Source organism: Crocodylus siamensis, chromosome 4 (assembly GCF_052110815.1).
Source record: "Crocodylus siamensis isolate JL-2025a chromosome 4, ASM5211081v1, whole genome shotgun sequence".
Classification (NCBI taxonomy): Eukaryota; Metazoa; Chordata; order Crocodylia; family Crocodylidae; genus Crocodylus; species Crocodylus siamensis.
In genome coordinates, this window is record NC_143398.1 from 28,510,950 (window position 1) to 28,533,865 (window position 22,916).

The following is a 22,916-nucleotide window of genomic DNA, read 5'->3' on the forward strand; positions in this document are numbered from 1 at the left end:
CAGGTGCTTGTTTAATCCATATGCTTTGGGAGTATTCCAACATCCATTTGTTCTGGAGAAAACTTAATTCCATGATTAATAGTGCAATAATTAAGAATAAACTTGTATCACAAACCAGGCATGTACAGTTAGCTCTTGTGAATACTAAATGTGAAAACTTGGCTGAGTAGTGGACTGGTAACTAAGTTACGCCTGTATAACTATATAACTAGTGTTATACAGGTGTTGATATACAAAAAGGGCTTATTAATTTAAGATTGGCACACAGACATAGTGAGGCTAACCATTCAGAAAGAATTGCATACTAGTAATAGAATTGTCCAAGATAAGTTCTGGGACATACATGATACTTCCCTGGAAAGATCTGAATAATTTATGTTGCACCCACTCACTTCACTGCCTCTCTGCCCAGCTTCCTTTCATATCCATCCATTTTCCTCTTTGTCCTTTCTCATTCCTTTTTGTTAACATCTTCTCTTATTTCTTTTATTGCTGAACTCCTGTTTTTTTCCTTAGTCCATTATTTCTTCTTTCCATATCTAAGATAAGGATAAGACAGAATGAGATTATAAATGGATGTTATTAGTGTGTAATACGCATATAAAGAAAATGATCTGTGTTAAACATTTTTACTGTATGTACATAGTGATTTTTTTTTAATTATACTAATGGTCAGGTTGTAAGTAATTAATTTTATGAGACGGTTGATTTAGGTTTTTATCTCTTGTAATAAACCAGAAGTTCCTCAGGATCTTCATCAACTTGGGAAAAAAATGTTTTTAATGAACTAAATCAATACAAACTACGATGTTAGTAAATCACCCTTTCTTCTATTTTGAATGTTTAATATAAATTAACACAGATGCATATAGTAGCTGTATAATACGTTTTATTATATGTTTCCCATGAATTTTCAATTATGTTGGAAGTTTCAGAATTTATAAAGCTTACCAGCAATAGTGAAAGTGTCATTGGGGAAGCTGTGATTTTTGGAATTGGGAAAGCGAGACACGTAGTTTGAAATTATGGCTGTCCTAGGTAAAAATACCATGTTTTTTCATTTAAGAGTGAAATATTTCTTCTAAAAACGCCCTGTATCTTTAACTTAAATTCCTAAAAAAAAAAAAAAAAAAAAAAAAGGCAAGCAGGAGGATCAACTCTTATTTACCACAGAGACTGCATTTTTGTAAATAAATTCATGTTTCATGAGTCAAAAAATGTGAGTGCATCTTAAATTCAGGGATGTTTTATATTCACTGGAATATAACATGAATAATTAAACTGCTTCCACTGACATCCTTTTTAAGGTTTTACAGGTAGAGTTTGATTGAAATGAGTGGGATGACTCGTATCACAAAGAGCTGTTATTTCAGGCTATCTGCATGCTCAGGAAGACAACCCTCTGTAGTTGTTTTTTTCTTACATGTCAAGGCTCTCCTTTTATAACAAAAAGGCTTTTAAAACAGTTTTTGAAATGGAAGTTTGTATACACTAGGACAGTTCTGAAACAAAAGTGTGGCTGTTGCCCTAAATACTCTGGCAATGTTTTATTATGTAATGGGAACTGTGTATTAGTTCTACTCAGGCTCTCTCCTATGTTACTTTTACCATTCAAATCAGAGGACCCACTGAGAGCCCCCTAACAGGACATGGCAAGGCACAGTGGAAAGATGGACAGTGACATGGAGAAGGAAAGACTGAAGAGCCAGGAGTGAGGGGAAGAGGGGAAGGGACATAGGGAGAAGACAGAGATGTGTCTTGATTCTATAGTTTCATATAACAGATTTTCACAGCTTCTACCACCAGTTTAGCTGAAACAGTAGTAACGCTGGTGAGAATGGATGTTTTCCCAACAATATGACATTGAAACAGAAACGAGAAAAAGGAAGGAAGAAAGAAATACCCTATATATAAATACCAGTATATGATAAGAGACAGGAAAAGAACAGAAAATTGGCTTTGAAATGATAAATATTATCTCAAATTGCACTCAGAAGGGAATAAGGAACTACTGTAATGTACACAGTGCCCTGCTATATTTAGCAGGCATGTTGCTGCATTTTCATGCATTTAAAATACTTTGCAGCTGTAATGATTCTTAAAAGCTGGCAACCCAATGTGCCTTTTAGAAAAAACAGCATTTTATTGTATATTTAATTGAATAGTTTTATAAAAGCAAGTCAGCTTTATCCTTTCAGATTGCTATACACTATATAAAGGTCATGTTGGACGTAAAGGATTTGACATTTGTCATATATTGTTTGGCTGTCCTACCTACTATATCTTTCTGTAGGTATTTAGCTAAAAAGATATTGGCTACTTAGATTTGGATTGTAGCAAAGTTCTAAATTAAACACATTAATAGAAAACATGAAACAACAAGTTTTGTTAAAATATTTCTGATACTCTGAAAACACCAAGGAAATAAAAAGCACATTAATTAGCTATTGTTCTTTGTGTCTTAACAGTGAGGGTGGGATTAACTTTCAGTTTACTGCATTTTCACAAATCTGTCATTTGGCAAAAAAATAATAGTACACTTTGTTTACCAGTATCTAAAAATATATTAATTTAACATTTAATATTCTGTCTATGCAGTATGGCACTCTGATGATTAGAAAGAACCTCCCTAGTCATTGTATGACTCAAACAGAAGGGCACATCTAGTACATCCTTGATCATTACAGTGCTTTAATGGTACCAGTGGAGAAGGACTATCTCTTTCCTAACTACTATTGCGTAGCACAGCGTCCCTCCATCCCCAGTTTTGCAGTCATCCTTTTGCCAATACTGACTGATGCCCATACATTCCTAATACCATGTTTGCATCATAGCTGAACTCAGGCGTGCAGCAGCTATTCCATTTATGTGCTGTAGAAAATAATAAAGGATATTCCTGACAAGCCTGAAGGTTCTAAAATACTGCATTTTCTTGCATACCATATGCTCCCAAATAAGACACATACCTTATGCTTGAGAAAGCAGAATGAAGAAAAAAGATTTTTCCCGAGTTAGGGCTACATAAAGCTGAACCGAGCATAACCTTCAGTTTGCTTACCCTCTCTTTACTATTCAGGCAGAAGGTACAGATTTTTTTTCAACCCTTTCATGTTTAAACTATCAGCATCTCTTGGCTGCTCAGCCAAAAGCTGAAATTGTAGCTGCTGCAGACTGGACTCCATGGGCAGATCTAGAATTTTTGAAAGAGTTTAAAACATTCTACAAAGCTATGAAGTAGGAGGAGGAAGGCCAGAAATAACTAACAGACTGTAAAATTGATGAACAAAGGATAAATTAATTAGTGGGACATGAAGACCATTAAAAATGAGTGAATTGAAAGAATGAGATTAACTATAGTGACCCATTAAGTCAGTTGGCTTCCTCAGTACTGCCTGAATAGAAGTGCCACTTCTGTTTCTAAACAGCTGATTTTAAAATTTGGGTGCAGCAGGAATCAAAGGAGAGTGTGACTACCACCCCCTGCCCTGCCTGATCTGCCCTAGCTGGACTCTACCCTTCCTTCCATGCAGCTGCTGGAGGGAAGAAAAGAAAAAGCAGCAGCAGCCATCTTCTGGCATTCCTATGCTTCTATTTTGGGCAGAATGTCTGTTTCCCTGCTTACATCACACACCCCAAATTTGGGAGACTCGTATTTGGAAAAAAGGTGCATGTGACATGTAAATAACTGTAGTAGAAAAAGCTTTTTAATGCTATGAACAGTATTAGAGTGCAAATGTACTTGTGCTTGTACTTTTACTCACTCCCCCAGAAGCAGGAAAAAGTGTGAAAAAGACACAATTTTAATACAGTACTAACTTGGTTAAAAGAGATAAATGATCATGGCTATTTCTGATGCATTATACAGTTACATAATCTTAATTGTATCGTTTTAACCTCAATGCATAAAACATATTTCATATAAGCATTTTTCAGATTAGCTTTTAAGTTTTGATCGAAAGTTACTAAAGATTGAGCTAAGGTTACAAAAAAATATAAATTGCCAATATGAATAGAACATGATGGGGAAAATGTGCACAAAAGTGAGTGTTGTGAGAATGAATCGTAGCCCTTTAGTATTAACTACTGTGCCAGAAAGATAGTTTGGAAATCTATACTGTGGCCATTAATGCAAGATGCTGAAGCAGGATCGGGATAGTGCCCACACCTGATAAAAAATAAATGGACTTGGCAGCTAATGCTATGATTTGATTTCTTGAAAGCATCTATAAGTCAAACTTACCTTAAAGCTAAAAGTCATTTATTAGACATCATCATTCACTTTATATATGCATCGTGACCTTTGAACTGTTCCTCTCTCCACTATGTTTAATGCTATTAGGAGTTGGGTGAGTTCTTCCTGTGCTTGCACATTGCTATTGGATTAACTTGTTATAATTAAAATATCAGTCATACCCATCAAGCCATTTCTGAGAGACCTATCGTCTGATACATCTTCTTTCTAGAAATGTTATTTAATAAACTCTTATTAGTATAGACAAAACCCAGAGGTCAGCAATGAGTTCACTTCCAGGAACCTTACAGGAATTACAGCAGGTAGACAGTAGAAAAATTCTAACAGGAACTCAAATATATGCACTTCACATGAGATCTAGCTCCAGCATAAGAGTGATTCTTTCATGTTCTGCTCTGTGATTCTGCAGCGACTCTGCTTGTTCACCATTCCATTGTGGCTATCGTATTCAACTTCAGAGGGGCAAAGCCCTTAATAGGAGGACACATGTCATTGTAACTAATGAATTCCTCCAGAGACTGTTTTTCAACCATTTTGGAGAGAATTGGCATCCCTTAGTTGAGATAACACGTTACAGCAGTGTAACATGCAAGCAACCCAATGTTTTGGCTACTCACCACCTGGATTGCTTCCACCTGCTGCCTGATCTCTTTGTATTTACATTTATCTAACAACGTTTACTATCTTGAAAAGATGTGAATCCTCCTGCTTGACACAAAATATGTCTTTATTTGACATTCCAGATGAGCTGTCAACTGGCAGGTGGTCTCTGGTAGTCTATCAAAGTTGTTCCTGGATTGGGTTATTTGCTCATTTCTCAGACTTCTTCTATCACGACTTTTGAAAAAATATGTGCAAGTTTCAGCAGCTATTCAGTCCTACAAAACCTTGATTATAGGACAACAGGTGTGCTCAACTGAGTCTACTGTTATATAAGCTGTGAAGCAATTTCTGATTTGCTGCTGGGTTGGTCAACCAGCTTTCTTTTGATGAACAAAATGGTTGTCTTGTAGATTAGATTCCAGCTTCTTCAAATAGTTTTCAGGCTTTTGGAAATTTGGCTCAATGTAAATAGTTAAGCATAGTTAAAATAAATGACAGCATCACTGCAACCAATCTAAACTCGTTTCACAAGTACAGGATCAGCAAGTACTCTTCAAAGATGACATGGGAAAAGTTTGGGGGTTTTTTAAATTAACTTTGAGCCGTTTATATTGCTGCTGTGAAAGTGACCTGAAATGATGTTGGGTTTGATTTGCTTTCATGTTTCAATCTTTTCTTCATCATATTTGCTGGCGGGCTTCTTGGGGGTCTTATAAGAGCTGTACTGTAAGTTCTCACTTTAGCATTTACCTAATTCCCAAAAGCTGGCTCCCTCTTTAGAAAAATGAGATCAAGTCACTGCCTGTTAGGGGTGTGTGAAGCGGGCAGTATTCAATTCTGATTCAGCCTGATTCGGGGGACAGTGATTCGATTTGCTGATTTGGATCCCTGATTCAATTCAGCCAAATCTGAAGATTCGATTCTGATTTGGAGAACCAGTGATTGTCACAGACACAGTTTATATGTTTTTTCTACATGCCTCGAGGTACCAGGCATGGCTCATGAACACTGAGATGGTAAGTACTTCTGGTCCACTTCTGGGTCCACCACCAAGCGTGCAGGAGGCCCCCCTCCCCCATGCACTCCCATGGAACGCTCCATCTGCCCCACCATCTCAGCATTCACAAGCCACGTCTGGTACCTTGAGGTATGTAGGAAAAACATACAGCTGTGTCTATGGCCGAATCGTCGAATCTTTCCTAATCAAATTGGAGGCTTCTGATTTGATTCGGAGAGATTAATGGGTCTCCTGATTCGATTCGGATTCAGAGATTTAGCCGCTGAATCAGGCCAAATCTCTTCTGAATCAAATCAGCGACTGAAGCTTCGCGGAGCCCTACTGCCTGTAACTCCACCATGCGGTAACAAATATATCCCTTTTAGTACAGGCCTCTCCCTAGACCTCCAACTAGTCCTCTACACCTCACAGTGGTGCTTGCACACATTGCTTTGTGAAATGCTGCTTTAATTTATGGGATGAAGATTTTCAACCTTGGAAAAACCCAATCGTCATCATGCTCATTAGCAATGAAAAATACATTTTAACAAAAATCCCCTGGGCTTTCATACAGTATAAATTGGAATCTTTTTTTCCGTCTCTGCTTAGCATTCTTCTGTTTTCTTTCTCCTATAATATGTTCTTCTTAGCTTTTCTGTTGCAATAGAGGTTTTCAAGTTTAACCAAAGGAAAAGAAAGAAAAGAGGACAAGCTCCTTTTCAGTGTTTTAATTTTAATTTTTTTTCTTTGAAAATTATCTTTAAAGCTGTTTCTGCTTATATTCCCTTTGGCTCTTAGCACCCTGGAAGGACTATTCAGATTATTGTTTTGCATCAGTGGAATATGCATCAGACCAAATACTAATGTCTAAGAACATGCATATGTTCTTGTGGAATGAAAAAGTGTCTTAACTTTACCTCATCCCCAGGAGGAAACTAGAAATGTAGGTGTTACATGGTAGAGTGCAGCTGATGGTCTAGATTCTCAAGGCTGTTCTGTTCAATTTTTTTGGAGTTCAGGAAGCAAAAAATGGCCAATGACAGGTGTCCTTTGTGCAAATCAATTCTCCACTGGTAATAAAGCTGATAGAAGCAGTTCCTCATCTAGGGATATGTTGTTCGTCTTTTGCGGGCAAAGACAACCGCATCCAGCGGTGGGGAGGAAGAAGAGAGAAAAGGAGAAAAAAAGGAGAAGAGAGAGAGAAGAAAGAGAAAAGAAGGGGGTGGAGGCTAGGTTGCATGGGTATGTAGGTGACTTATAAGCCCAATCTTTGTCTTAAACAATCTGCTGCAACAGGGGCAGGAAAGCGATAAGGACTGTGTACGGGAGGTTTTTATTTTCCTGGCCATGCATTTTTTCATTGCTTTTGCCATGAGTTGCTGTTCAAAGGCCAGTGCTCCATTCTGGATTGATAACCAGAACCATATTGATACGGATATCCTGTGAAAATAAAACAGTATATTTGGACCAAGGTGTAGCCGTGTTGCAGTGCACAGTTCTCAACAACATTAAACGAATTTAACTGTTTTAGTTAATCCCAGAGGTGAACACTGTTTGGGAACTGGAAGTGGCCCCCTGGTTTTCACCCTTTTCATACTAACCAGAGCTTTAGCAACAAGGAATTTGACACACTGGTATGAAAAGGACGTAGTAATGGCTAAAAGATGCCACACTGCAGCCACTTCCAGAATGTGGACAATCCTGAAAAAACATCCTCCCAAGTAGTGTCTGTAAATGTGAGATTTATAGGATACAATAGAGCAGTGTACTCACTGCTTCTAGTTTTGTAATTGGGCAATGACTACTGATCAGTAACAGCTTTTTATTTTTACTGTCATTCATATATTTAGGTAATATACAGAAACTATTTGTGTGGTTGTTTTTAAATGAAGTGGTAAATGGAAAAAAGTTAGCAGTTTATAGTTAAAATTTTGACATGGTAATTAAATGTGTTACCATGAAACACAATATAAGCTAGTCATATGTTATCTTATTTCAGTATCTCCTTTTGGCTTATGTCCAATGCTAGACAGCATGCATTGTCACTATTATATAATAATGTCTTTCAGAATAGTCAGGAAGGGAAGAGAAATTAATATATAAATCTAATAAATGCTGCTACTAAACAATAAACATTCAATGGCTTCCTATAAGAAATTACCTAGACCAGCTTAATTGCTTTACTTGTAGTACCTCTTCAGTGAAAGAAGATATCGTTACCTGCTTGAGGCAGCCATGGCTTAACAAGTTTGGAGTTATTTCTACTATCTGCTACATTTTTACAAGTAAAAAAAACTATGCAATGTGCAGTAGATTTATTATTCATTCTTGAAAGTTATTAATCTGAAGTTTTTTTATATGCAGATCTCATATGTCATGCAACTTGTTTGATATGTGCACATGGCATATATATCATGCCACATGCATACATATTTTTTTTATTTATATATATATATATATATATATCTTTATTTTGTAGTTTGTGCCATTCCGGGATTATGTTGACAGAAGTGGAAACCACGTATTAAGTATGGCCAGACTTGCTAAAGATGTCTTAGCTGAGGTCCCAGACCAGTTTCTCTCTTACATGAGGGTCAGAGGAATCAAGCCGTCACCTGCACCACCTCCATATACACCCCCTATTCACATGTTACAGACTCAAATATGACTGCTCCAAATGCTCAACATTTATTACAAACCGTGTAGAACTGTTGAGTCAGAGTTTCAGTCTTGGTGCACTTCAAGCAACCAGTGAATTATTACTATTGTCTCTGGATGCAGTAGTAGCTTGTGATGGGTTCCTGGAGCAAAAGAAATTTTCTTCATATACCAAAATACTCAATATGGTTGCATGAGCAACTGAAAAGCTTTTAAATGCTAGGATCAAAATGTTGATGTTCTTTCTGAGTCTTATTTTTTTCTGACAGAAAAGATACTTTTTCATTTATTCGTTCGGGGAAAGCACAAGTCAGTTTCAACTCAGAAGATATTGTCCTCCCTGACTACTGTGTGTTTATAACTGGAATGCAATTCCTCTGTATCAATGTTTACATGTTACTACTTTTTAAATTTCAGTACTTTTATAATTCTTCTTAAGAATAAAAGTTTGGAATATTGAATCATTGTCTTCTAGCCTGCAATAGCTATGGCCACAAGGGAAGCAATATCTCTTTGAATGATTATCCAAACAAATACAAGAGAATATCTGTGAAAAGGACAGATTACATGCATGCTTTCTCAGTAATTGAATGCCCTTTCTTTTAAGTGTTGAGTAATCAATTCATTTATCACAATTTAAAGCAGTATTTGAAAATAAGTTGTCAAGATATGACTATTGAAATTGTATTTGACTTACCAGTAATGCCAAACCTCAAGAAGAGGCATATGTATTTTTCAGAGATCCTCTAATTTATAAATTTACATTTTATAAACTAGGAATGATAACATTATTAAAAAATAAGAACTATTACATACTATAATTAAAGAAAATTACCTCAAGTCAAACATTTTCAAGTCCCATAGTTGGCTGACTTAAGTTTATTAGAATCATATCATATTCTATTTAAGAGCATTAGCACTTTTGTATCATATAGATCTTTTCAAGTGATTACACCAGAAATTTTATAATTAACCATTTTAAAGCTATTTAAAATGCATCGGTGTCACCGTTGTGTAGATTACCCATTCAAAGGGATGCTGGCTCTTAATGCTAAGTCCACTGATGTCAACTAATCACATTGCCATTCTGGGTAATCAGTTATAATACTTCATAAATTAACTAGTTTAAAAATGGCGCGGCCATGTTGCTTTGTGCACAGCAACTTTGTGTACTGGACTACCCAAATATTTTATTATATGCTTGTTCGTATCTAATTATAAAATGTTTTTGCATGTACAGTTTTTACAGAAAATACACAGTTTGAGTTTGTGTCAGACATGTTTTATTTAAAACAAATGGCCTTAAATCTCACAGAATTCTTGGAAATGATTGTGAATTGCCTTCAAACACTGTTAAACTGAAAAAAAGTTTTATTTTTTGTGTCAATATGGTAACTGCCTTGTAATGTAACTTTTTTCTTTGCATATAACCAGTTTACTACCTTGTTCATTACTATTCTATGTTGTACTGTACAGTATCAAATTAAGGTGCATTTTTTAAGCATGCAAAGAGGTTTTTTTGCTGGAAAACATATCTGCAGTATCAATGGCATATAACTGTAAATGCAGAATCTTCCATTTTTAAATGTATTAAAACTCCTTAAAATGAATATCTCATGTTGGAAATTATTTTTTCCAGAAAACTGTTCTGTTACGATAAAGAACTTTTTGGTAAGAAGAAATATTGTTTTAATTTTATTTCAGAATGTTTTTTACATAAATATGAAGTTTACTTTTCTCACCAAAATGTGTGTGTGTGTTTTAGTGGATTTGTGTTGTGCGAACAGAATTTGATACCTGGTAACTGCTAGTATTAATGACAGTGCTTCTTAAAAATGAGATTCAATCTATTGAGTTTTCCCATCTATGTTCTGATTTTAAAATGTTCAAGACTTCCATAAGCACTTGAAAAAACAAAACAATATTTTTATAATGGTATATCTGAAGTGCTCTATGACAGTTAGATCTCTAGGGTTACATTTGTACGAGAGCATAATAGCCAATGCTTCTTTCAGTCTGCAGACCAAGCCACTACTTCCCATTCTTTTGTTCCCTGTTCCTACAGTCACTCATTTCTTCATATCTTATTCTTTTGTGTAGTTCTTCAGACTGTGAGTTGATTTGCTTTGGCTGATCTCAGACTGAAACCAGAAAGGAAATGTTTAAGATACTGATTTAACAGGGTAGTTGGACTTGAATAACACTTCTTATAAATCTAGAAGATAATGTTAACATATAATTTGATGTAGTTAGTAATATGTCCTGTTAAAAATGGCAGAAGGCAGGGTAGATGTGCACCTTATAGACTGAGTAAATCAGTGATGTATAGCAGAAGCTTTCATGAGCCCAAGCTCACTTCATCAGATGCTGTGGAAAATTTTCACTACTAGAAATGGTTCTGGGAGAGAGAGTAGTGTAGACATAGTCTGTCGTTGCCTCCGCTCCCCTGCTTCTTGTATCTTCCCAAGACAAGGATGGTCCCAGCTGGGGGAAAGCATGGATTGCTCCAGTCCTCCCATTAGAGAGAGGATCAGAGCAGCAAGGCAAAGCCCGCTGCCTGCTTCTCACACTGTGAACTCGGGTGTGGAAAGCAGGCCAGGTGACTTGCGGTGCTGCTCCCTCTGTTCAGCTTCTGGTTCTGGGGAGCCAAGGGGACAGACTAGTGGGGCAAAGCCTCCGCATGCTCCGTGTGCCTGGGACTCTGGTGTGAAAAGTAGGTGGAGGCTTTGCCCTGCTACCCCAGGGAGAGTCTCCCTGAGCCCAGTTCCCACTGGCTTCCCCTGCACCTTCACCCCCACACTGCTGCTCAGCAGTGTGGCAGGGATGACCATTTAAAAGCCAGTGCAGCTGGGAGTTGGGCTCAGGGAGGTTTTCCCCAGCCTGGTTCCCCATTAGCCTGCTTCCCCTTGCTGCCCAGCTGAGCAGTGTGTGGAGAAAGGGAAGCTGACTGGGGAGGGAACCCAGCTACGGAAAGCCCTTGTGCATGTGTCCAGATGTGCTTGGATGTTTGGTTCCCTGCGAACAAATAGCAGCAGCACACCTTGCACCGCTGCTTCTTGTCCCTGAGGAATGCCTGTGTCACACGTGCTTTGGCACGCGGCAAGTTACACTGGGTGGCATAGGGGAGGCTGGGGCCAGCACTGGATATCCAGGGTTTTCAAAAAAATATGGAGCAACACACACTCAGGCAGCATGTCCTTGCAGCATGGAGAACTCCAGGCTGTGCAGTATGTGGCGCTGCAAATGTGTTCGCAGCACCACATACCACACGACTACGCTCATCTGGATATGCCCTACAAGTCTGGTTCCCAGCTGACCAGCAAGGGGAAGACAAGAGAGAGCAGGCAGGAGGCAACATTAGTCCCTGCACTTGGCTCCTGATTCCAGGGAGCTGGGCAGAAGGAGCAGTGTGGCAAAGCCCCTGCCAGCTTCTTGCACTGGAAACTAGTATAAGAAGCCGGTGGGAAGCAGCTCACAGCTGCACCTCCCTCCCATTCCCTCCTGGCCTATGGGATGGCCAGGAATAACTGTCCCCTGGTACTTCTCCAGATGGGCGACCCTGGTCTTAGCAAGGCATAGGAACCTTTCCCCTGGCTCCACCTTTTCTGGTCCTGATGAGGAGTTAAACCAGGGAAAGTTGTGCATACATTCAGTTTCCTGGGAGAAACTGATGAAATAAAGGTTGTTCCTGAGTTATTTTTCTCCTGGAGTGGCCACTTTTGCTCTGGGAGAAAAGACCTGAACATCTGCATACTTATTGTTTCTACCAGGAGAATGGCAGTGATCCCAAGAGAAAGTGAACTTCTGTACATAGCCAAATAGAGGAACTAAAAAGTGAAAGGAAAGATTATAAGAAAGTATTCTCGACTGAAACACATTCTTTCTTTGTGGGTGAATTTGCAGAAGATTCTCTTGTTTTCATCATCTTTTCTCTCTTTTGAGGCAGTGTGGCTCTTAAACTTGACTCATCTTTTCAACCATTCTTGGCTTCAAACTTTTAATAGTTAATAATTCACTGGTTGCTTGAAGTGCACCAGTCCAGAACAGCCCCTCCCTTGCTGCTGTCCTCATGCTCCAGGGCAAAGGTAAGTTGGGGACGGGAGTGTGTGCCATGCTGTGTTGTACATGCTATACCACAAGTGAGGGTGTTGCTGCTAAAGAGCCAGCAAGCGTGACGCAGGGGCCCTCTCTATTTGGGACGGTACGGTCTCTGAACAGTCAGCTTCAGTTAATGTTCCTGCATAGAAGGAACCCAGAGCTTTAGCAGCTAGCTTCCCCCTGAGCTGCATAGCGACTTGCACTGACCCAAGGAGACACCCAATCTGGGGTAAAGAAAGGAGTTCAGGGAAATTGGCAGTTTTTGAGAGAGGCATTAGTAAGAGCATAACAGTGAATCCTGCCAGTGCAGGAGAACGAGACCTGTAACAAGACAAAGGCAACGTTCTCTGGTTGCCAGATATATCAAAATAATTATGCAAAAAAAGTGAGAATAAGAACAGAGTACCTGTCTTTAGAACAGAGGAAAAAGAGACTTTGGGGAATCAGAGACTGGTCAGGGTTACTTTATGACCAGGAAAGATACTGGAGCATGTGATTAAAGAATCCATTTTAAGTGTCAAGACATTAATAAAGTGACAAGAAACAGCCAGCAATGATTTGTCAAAAACGGATAGTGTCAGACTGAGCTAATTGCCTTTTCTAACAGGTTATCATGCTTAGTGGCTGGGAGAAGCAGTAGATGTGATATATCTTAAATAAGGCTTTTGACAGTAGACTACATGGCCCAAGCAAATTACAGAATCTCTACAGGCATATATAAAGCAAATATTTATACAAATATACAGGCATATATAAGTCAAATGAGGTAAATTCATAGCTGGTTAGGAAGCCATACATGAAGCGTAGTTATTGATAATGACGGTGGAGTTTTGTGTCCATACTGAAGTACAGTAGAAAAATTTCACAAACGCGAGTGGCACACATGGGAACTCGGACTGAAGCAAAAAGCTGCTGATAGGATTTCATGGGGACAAATCAGAACGCCCATCACTTGTGGCTGCTTTGTGCTACTCGCACGTCTTGCTGTGCATTTTTAAGTGGTTTGTGGCAACATTACAAATCTGCCACTGACTTGCTCTGTCATAAATGAAGTCTATGAATAGACTCTTTCCATCTGTTGTGGTGGGCCTGGCCTGTGGCCCAGGATTACAGAGAATGTCAGTGACATTTTTTTACTATTTATGCTGTCCTCCCTGCAAGCTGGTACCTTCCTTTAGTGGACCATGAAATTCGCCCTTAGGAATTCTCAGGTCGGCATATGAATAAGGCATGCAGACAACCACTACAGTCACTGTTTGATATGTGCCATTAATCTGGTGTTGGGGCTCTTGTCCTTACCATATAACCTTGCAAACTGAGGATTTAACCAGACACCGTCTTGGGAGTGAGATCAGTTGTACTGAGAGTTGTCTGGTTGCAGACGCATGCCCCAAGTTGCAGGAGGGGGGCAGGGATTCCTGTGGGAGTGTATCTACAAACCCATAGGGGTTGCCTCCTCTGCACTTGCACTGTTTCATGCTGCTGCCCTATGTCTGCAAGGTGGGAACCTCTGAGCATTCTCCTGCTTGCAGATGTGCACCCTGGGAATTCCCCTCAGGGGGGCAAAGTGAGGAACCAGGCTTCTGCTTTGCACCTGTAATGGACTTCCCAGGGCACACACCTACAAACATGCAGTAGGGAAGCCTATGGGGTTCCCTCCTCCATGCCTGTAGGATCAGGCCCCTGAAGTTCTGGGGATGCCTGGGGACCACAGGCAGCCCTGCAATCTCATGCCATAATCAAACAGCTGTATGCTGCATGCTGCAAAACAGCAAAAATTGCAACTTGTGTAAGGGGCCCTTTACCCCATTACTAAGATGAGGCAGGAGCCCAGGGCCCACTGGCCAGCACAGCCCCTTGAACAGACTTAATGGGAAAAGGAGACCTTAAATAAGATGGCTGCCCACCCCAGGTGTAAGCTGTGATTGGCAGGTCTGGGGTAGAAGTACAGGGTCATGTGACCCAGGGGGCGGCTCAAAGCCCAGGGCTTGGCCCAGAAGGGCCAGTCTGGCTATAGGAGGCAGAGCTCTAGGGAGAAGCTAGTCCATCCTGCCTGGAGGAAAGGGCTTTGTGCCACAGAAGTGTGAAAGAAACCCTGTGCTGCAAGTGACATGAGTTAAGTACTTCAAACCTTTTGTATTTGTCCTACAGGGGAGCTGGTATTTGGCAAGTTGTATGTTTGGGAGCAGATAATCATACCTTAGAGATGTATGTTTGAACTGGATGATCAGAGTGGTTGTAAGGCAGAGATGGGCAAAATGCAGCCCGGATATGGCCCGTTAGGCCATTCTGTCCAGCCTGTGGAGCCCCTTAAAAATTTAGAAAACGGATATTTATTTGCCCCTGGCTGCCTGTCATGTGGCCCTTGATGGCTTGCCAAAACTCAGTAAGCAGCCTTCCACCTGAAATAATTGCCTGCCCTTGTTATAAGGGGAAGCTTAGAGGCCACTGGGGTGCAGCAAGCATAGGCATCCAGTTTAGAGCACTCCAGGGTGGAGAAGTGCTGACCCAGGCCATGACAGCTGACTCAAACTCCCTAAGTGGCCCTCCGGTCAAGATAATTGCCCACTTCTGTCTTATAGAAACCCTTGAGCCTCATGACTTAGTTGCAGTATGTTGTGTGACAGGAGTGCTGCGAGTGTGGCTTCTGAAAGGTGTTAAGTTTAGTGCTGGGAGCAGCAGTGTGACAGCATTTCAAGAACAGAGCTGCCCTTTGAGTTGGGAAATCTCACCATCAGTCATGGGATTCTGTGGCAGTATGCATCCTCAATAAACAAAATGTGTCCCTTGACTTGAGGACGTTTGTTAGTACCTGGGTGGACACGCATCCTTGGTAGTGCAGGTTCTGAGAGTACTTCCATTGTCTTTAGGCTGACTGTGAAACCAAAGTAATTGGCTACATGAGCAAGATGATCAGTGAAGTACTAAATGTCATCAGTTGAGTGGGCTGCCAGCACAGTTATCAGCACATTGTAGCTCTCCAGTGAGCAAGTCTTCGCCTTTCATATGAAAGGTTGCAGACCGAACAGCTACCTTTCAGTGGCAAACTGAAGAAATACTCTTCTGCCAGTGTTACAAAATGCCTCTGTCAGCACAGCTGAAAAAAAGGAGGCAGAGCATAGCCTTGATTGGTGCTGGCCATACGTGGAAAGGGTCAAAAGTTATTACTAGTCTTTTTCTAGTCTGGGAGGAACCATCAAGTGGGAGTCCCATGAGGATCATCTGTCCAGGGTCTGGTTCCATTCAGCATTTTAACCAATGACTTGAATCCCCCAATAGGAAGTAGGAAAGCTGAGAGATCCACAAGTACTTTATAGGACAAGATCAGACTCTAATGTGATCCTGATGCACTGGATAACCTGAAATAAATAAGAATTTAATTGAAATTACAGCACTTAAGAAGGCTAAGAAGAATAAGTGCCCAAATGCCAAATGAAGGAGACCTGGCTAGGAAGCACTGCTGTAAGCAGGATCTGGGAGTTGCAGCAGACCATCAGCTGAATATATATTAACTCTGCAACAATGTGGCAAAAAGGGGCAAATATCATTCAGGAGGCTTGAGAACAAAACTAGAACATAGCTGGGAAGAACAACAGAATCCTAGAATTGGAAGGGACCTTGACTCATCTAGTGCAACCCTCAGTGCAGGTGCAGAAGTTACTTTTCTTGAACCGGTCTAGCTCAAGGCTTAGCCAGTCTGTTCTTGGAAACCACCAAGAAAAGAGATGCCAAACTTCCCTCTTGTACAAAATGGCGTATACAGAGTTTTCTTGAGTTTTTTGGGCCAGATCTCGTTGCACTTAGTAGGCCCCCAAGTAAACTAAAAAGTGTAAATGTCAGTCTATTCCACCCTATCGAGTCCTAAAAATTCACCGATGATGGTATTTGATAAGTGCATAGGCAAGATTACATGCTAAGGTCCCTGCAGGAGTAGAAAACTCAATTTAAATGATGCTTTTGTCTCTAGTGCATCTTGTTAGTGTAATGGCCTAGCAGGCAGACAGAGAAAACTGAGGGTCCCTTTTTGCCTTTTCGAGCAAGGCCATGGACTGCACTATGAACAGCGGACAAGCTGGAAATAGAGGGGAAAAAAATAATTTGCTGCCTATACAGCATATTTTTGAGCAAGCAACTATAACATTTATGGGGATGCCAGAATCTCCATATCGCCAAGGTGGTGTGAAGGAGGAGGAAGGGAGAGTCCCCACACATCCATTAGAGCAGGGCTGATTGACTGACTGGTAGACCAAAGCAGTAAACCTGCAGCCCGGGGACCACTCCCCCATTGCTTTTGCTGCTGCTGTCTGGGATCTCATAGGCTTCTGCCCCTGTAGGATGGAGGGACCTGTAGGTCCTGCATAGTGTGGATGCCCCATGGCCATGCAGTCCATCTGCCCCAGGCACTCAGAACCAGGGCAGCCCTGAATTTAAGGAAACTTTCAAAATGAAGGGCTGAGGGAAGGGGCAAGTGCACTCTTGGAGCCACTTCCAAAAGGGAAGGTCAACTGCGCTGTCTTCTGCAGCAGCTGTGATGCTGTAAATGTTCTCACACTTGATTCTGCCATGGAGCAAGGGTAACAAAAGCACTCCACCGTCCACCTTGCTTCAGCCAGAGTCAAAGCTGAGGTGACTTAGCTCACATCTCACTGAGGGTCCTGTACACACTGACAGCGCCTCTTCTCCTTTTGAGTCCCTGCAAAGGTGTTTTTGCACCCAAACAAGGCCATGGGGCACATGGAAGTGAATCAAAGGGATAAACAAACCTTGTTGCTGTTTAGTTTTAAAGGCACGAGCCAATAAGACATAAACACATCTATATGAGGCACTTTACTGCACAGTAAGTGTCCACATCTATATGTGCACATGCTTACTCTGCAGTAACTTGCTCTACTCATGGGTAAATCTGTTGTTTGTATTTGTAGGTAGTAAATTTACTCATGAGTAGTTACTGCACAGTAGTGCATGTGTAGGTGCTAGCCAGAAGCAAATTTTCTCTATGCCTGCCCTAGCCCCTGCTCCAGCCCCAGGCCCGTAGCCTGCAGGGATGCCAGGGCCAAGGGTACATGCTGGCAGCCCATGGCCGTTGCTGGCCACTGTCCTGCTGACAGCAGCTGCTGCAGCCTGCTCACACCCTGGCACTGCTACCTGACACTGTAGTGGCACACAGCTGCAAGGGCCGTGTTGGACACTTCTGCAGAGTACTGCAGGCCCCTGCCAGGCCTGGCAGCACCCAGGGCCACATGGAGCCACCTTGTGGCTGCAAGATCCCATGGCAGCTGGCCACAAGCAACTTGCAGCAGCCTGCCTGCACCTTGCAGCTGTTGTCTGGTACAACCTTGCTGCACACCTCCCAGTCCTGCACCTTGCCACTGCACTAGGCACTTCAGGCAGCTGCCCAGGCACAGCAACACTGAGACTGCCACGTGGAGGCCTGGGCCATCAAAGAAGCCATGCTGGTATACCCCCCGATGCCACACGCTGCCTCCTGGGGCTGCAACTGGTCCCAAGAGGAGACTGCAGACCTAGCTATGCTGTGGTCTGAGGTCCTCATGCAGTTTACACAGGGCAGGCACTCCAATACACATTTACAAGAGACTGTCAGGCCACATGTGGGAGCAGTGGAATGACTGATTGGTACACCAGTGCCACAAAGGTCAAGGCCTTGTGAGTACAGTGGGTCACTGTCACCTACCACAACTGCCCGTCAGGGGCTGCCTGCAAGTCCATACACTTTGTGGCAACTGGACCACATCCTTGGGCCCCAGGACTTTGTCCATAGCTGTCCCAGCTACTCAAGCCCAGGCAGTCACCTGAGCCTCTGCTGAGGCCTGGTACCCACAGTGATATGTGACTAGGGGAAGGCTGGCCAACCCACTAGGAGACCGTTCCACTGAGCTCCCTACCCCCAGCATCATCCAGCAGCTCTGGGAACCTGGGCCAGCACCTGTTCCACCAGCTGGCCTCTGCCCCAGGTCCCCTACCATCCAGCACCTGCTCCTGGGACCAGCTCTGCTGCTTGCCCCAGCTCCATGTGACTACAGATCAGGAGCTGTCCACAGTAAGGCCAATACCACACATGGGCCCTTCTAACCCTGGCTGCAGAAGAGGGAGCTGGCCACACTGAGAAAGCAGCATCTGCCATCACCCCTGGGCAAGCCCCCTCACTGCTAGGCTGGCTGCAGTATGCATACCCACAAGGGAGTGGCCACAGGCTGGGGTGCTAGCACCTGTCCCTGGGCTCTGCCCCCTAGATGCCCCAACATTATGCCCACAGCTGGAAAAGAAGCTGGTCAGGGAGCAGTGCATGGGACTCTTTTGCAAATGTCACAGCTACCTGTGGCCAGCAGCCAAGAGCCTCCAGCTCTCCCTGGTGGCAGCAGGGGCCCAATGCAGGGCCTCAGGGAGTGTGAGCAGTTTGCTGCTAGAAGCAGCAAATCTGCTCCCATGTCCCTGCACGTGTAGACATATGCCTGGGAGAGTTTAGAGTAGACTGCTCCAAGATTATTTGTACATGTAGACACACCCATTATGAGTCAGTGTGCACATCTACACATGCAAATGCTGGTTTGTTGCTTCTGGCAGCAGTCTGCTTCTACACTCCCTGGCCCTACTCTGCTCCCCTGTAACAGCCAGGGAGAGCTGAGGGAGCTTGAGTGCTAGCCCAGGGGCTGTCAGGAAGCATGGGACCAGGAGATGGCCGTCTCTTGGTGATGGCTGGGAGATTGCTCACTGCTCGTGGGAACTGCCTGCTGCCGGAGCAGGCTCAGGTGGGGACAATGTCTCTGTGCCCTGGCTCCACAACTGGGGGGCAGGGAGCTTGGAAAGAGCTGCATGAGAGGGGCAGGTCCTAGTCCCCTGCCTTGATTTGCTAGTACTGAGCCCCCAGCTGAGCTGGGACCTACCCCTACCCCATAGCTCTTTCCAAGCCCCATGCCTCTATCACCTGATGGGGGCATGGGGCTGGGAAAACTCTTCAGAGATGAGAACTGCCTCTGACCAGGACAGTCCCCAGCCAGCCCTGGGCTGCATGGGGAAGTCTGCACATGCAGCCCAGAGCTGGCTGGGGACTGCCTGAAATGGGACAGCCACCTCCAGGCTGCATGTGCTGGCTTCCCTGTGCAGCTGGCTGGGAACTGTCCTGGTCTGAGGCAGGTCTGGGCCAGGAACTGTCTTCATGCAAGGAGCACCCAGCCCACGATTCATGAACTGGGGCTGAGAATAATCTCTCAGCCTCTGATCCCTGATCATGATCATAAAGCAGGGGCTAGGAGCTGCCTGCTGCTGGGGCAGTAGGACATTGTCCCTATCCAGGCTCCTGGGGGCATGGAGCAATCTCCCACCCCCTGATGCCCAGCTGACCAGGAGCAAATTTGCTTCCAATCAGCTGTCTATACGTGCAGTAGTGCACAGTAATTACTCGGCAGTTAATTTACTACTTCAATTTTCAGGTAGCAAATTAACTACTAAGTAGAGCAAATTATTGTGCAGTAAGGGTCAGCACATCTAGACAGTGATGCTTACTATCCAGTAATTAGCTCTGCTGTGCAGTAAAGTGTCTTGTGTAGACATGCCCAGTAGTAGCGTAATATGATGCTGTTTCCTTTCATTGCTCTGCCCTTCTGTTCTCAAAAGGCTCTCTTCAGCCTGCATGACATTAGTGTTTAAATTCTCTTGCTTGATTCACAGTTTCAGAAGTGTCAGCTAGAATTTTTCCTCTGAAGAGTGACACTACGTATGCAGAAAGCCACAAAAGTCTGGGGAAAGCACATTCTGTGCTTAAGGCAGTACTTCTCTCTGCATTGTCTAGTAAGCAAGCTCTGCTGAGTACTTATCTAAATACAATTCCTGCCATTAAAACTTAACTGTACCAAGGAAAAGAACATCTGACAGGGTAGGACATGTGATTTTTTTTTTTTCATGGGGGGGGTCTGGGATAAAACTTCTTAGATTCTATTGTACATTTAAATTACTGTCTGTGTGACAGGGAACCATCCTGAGGCCAGTCCAATCTTTGGCCTGCCCACCTGTTTAAGGCAGTCTGCCCACCTAATTTGCCTTTGTTGTGATATAAGAAAAGTTGTTTCTAGGTGGGGGGACTGCTCATATTAATGCCCTGATGCCAAGGGTGTAATATATGGGTCTGACTTCCTCTACTATGTCCCATGCCTCACAGATGGCATCCAAATCACTACCCACTATTACTCCCCTGGCCCCTTAACTGGGCTGCACTTGGCCTCTGGCCCAGCTTGGCCTCAGGTGTCCTCAGACATGCCTGGGCTTCATGCCTCCTCACTGGGGCCTCAACTCTGGCTACTCCAGCCAACCTATATGCAGTCCTTTAGGCCCCACTCTACATAACTGCTGGCTCTCAATCTTCCCCCTCACCGGGGCTTCTGGGCCTTATGGCTTTTGGGTCTCGAGTCTGTCAGCATACCTGGGCTCCCAACTTAGCCTACAGCCCATTCAGGCCTCAGGTGTCTGACGTACCTGGGCCCTGCCTCAGGCCCCAGTCAGTGGGCCTTGACCCTGTGCTTTTCTCTTAGGGTATGCTCCCATAGCCTTTCCCCTCCATTGGGTCACCCATAAGGCAGGGGGGCTGAGGCTTTCCAGCATCCCATACTCACCTTTCACTAGGGAGGCACAGGTGTGGCATGTCTGGAGACTGCCCTGCCACAAGCAGCCCCACCACACCATCCAGTCACAGCAGGGTGTAGTTTCAGGTCATGCCCCAGGACCAGGAGCCTCCTCCATCCCCATAGTCCCTACCCTTGGCCTCCAAGTGTTCTGAGAGCAGGAGTACTCTGGCTGGTGTTACCAGATTTGCCCATTACTTTGGGGTGTGCTCATTTATTAGGGATACGTTTCTAGGGTCTTGGTAATTCTATTAATGTGCTGCTTGTGTTACTTGTGTTTCTATATGGAGCTCACTTCTGCAAGCCCTCACCCCCAATGGAGCCATCTTGCAGGACTCAGTTTCAGTAGAGCTGGGTTCCTCCAGCCACCAAATCAGTCATACACGCAAACACACGCAGATTAACGTGACACACCTGACCTGACCTGGCCGGGTCAATCAGCATGGACAGGCTGACGCCCTCATATGCCAAGAATCAGTTCATCAGAGAAACAATAAACTACAGTCAGACACAAGCACCCAGTTAAACAGAATACCTCTCAACCTGGCTGGGTGTCCAGATGACACCCTTATGGGCTGGCATTCAGTTCATTAGGGCACGTCTGAGCCAGACTGGGTCAATCATCCTGTACAAGCTAATCCCTTTATGTGTTTCAAACTCAGCATGTCCCAATCTTTTAGCCTCTTGATGAGCAGACCCCACAGTATTTTTGGGCTTCACAAGGATCTTTAGCTTAGGTAAAAGAAGCATTGCTGCAGAGTAAGTGGGGAAGGAGATGTAGTGAAGGAAAAATATACCCAGTTACCACCAGTTTGACTATAAATGTTATTTATTGTTAAGTATATGAAATATATAACGGCACTAGTAGTAACAGACATGCAAAGGAAAAACACACACAATTACAGTATTACCCTGGTTTCACTAAGTATTTGGGGAAACTTAGCTCAAGCTTAACTAGTACAGTTCAGGTTCAGAAATTTATGCCTAGAGAGAAAAGAGAGAGAGAGAGCTGGGGTATCACCAGTCCAAGGCACTCGGGTTGCAAAGCTGACAAGTAAAGTTCTCAGCACAATCCTTGAAGGGAGATGATCTGTCTTTTCCAGCATCCCAAAAAGAAATCAGGTGGTGTCAGAGAGTCTTCTCCTCTTGAAGCACACACACTGCTGCTTTTTACAGATTTTTATACCCTTAGTTCAGCTTCTTTCAAGCATTCTCAATAGTGTAAATCAAGTTGTCTTTTCTATTGACAAGGGGTTATCTGGTTGGAACATCTCAGGAAACTGATTGATAATCAGGAAACACATAAGGTTAAGGAATAACCAGATACTTAGGAGCCAGCTTGAAATTGCTATGGATAGCAGATATACTGATGGGATATCTCCTGGTTTCTTCAGAAACAACAGATAGCTTGCAGCATCTGGGTTTTGGATTTTTACTTGTGAACAAGCCTCAACTTAGCATGACTTTTCCAGATCTTACTATATTCTTTTAACAGACTTAAGGCAATTTATTGGAGTGTTCATAACCTTTGGGAGGGGAGGACTTCCACCAGTCATCCCAGGAAAAGTATGACAACACTTGTGGTCAGGGCTCCAACAGGCTGAACGCTGTGATAAACCCTTTACCATTGTTCAAATGTTGCCCATACCCCCTCTGACTCTGTGTCTTGCCTCAG

At 43.1% G+C, this 22,916-nt stretch overlaps 1 protein-coding gene across 5 annotated transcripts in view; it reads left to right on the forward strand.

Annotated features, from left to right (window-relative positions):
* Positions 1-20,348, forward strand: part of CPNE8 (copine 8) — a 204,851-nt gene extending 184,503 nt beyond the window's left edge. For 2 of the 5 annotated variants that reach the window (XM_090042064.1, XM_090042065.1), the window contains one exon: positions 8,332-10,120. In XM_090042064.1, coding sequence (XP_089898190.1) covers positions 8,332-8,520 — 189 coding nt within the window. In that variant the 3' untranslated portion in view covers positions 8,521-10,120. The other 3 variants (XM_090042068.1, XM_090042066.1, XM_090042067.1) reach the window with 3 other exon arrangements.
* The last annotated feature ends 2,568 nt before the right edge of the window (positions 20,349-22,916 follow it).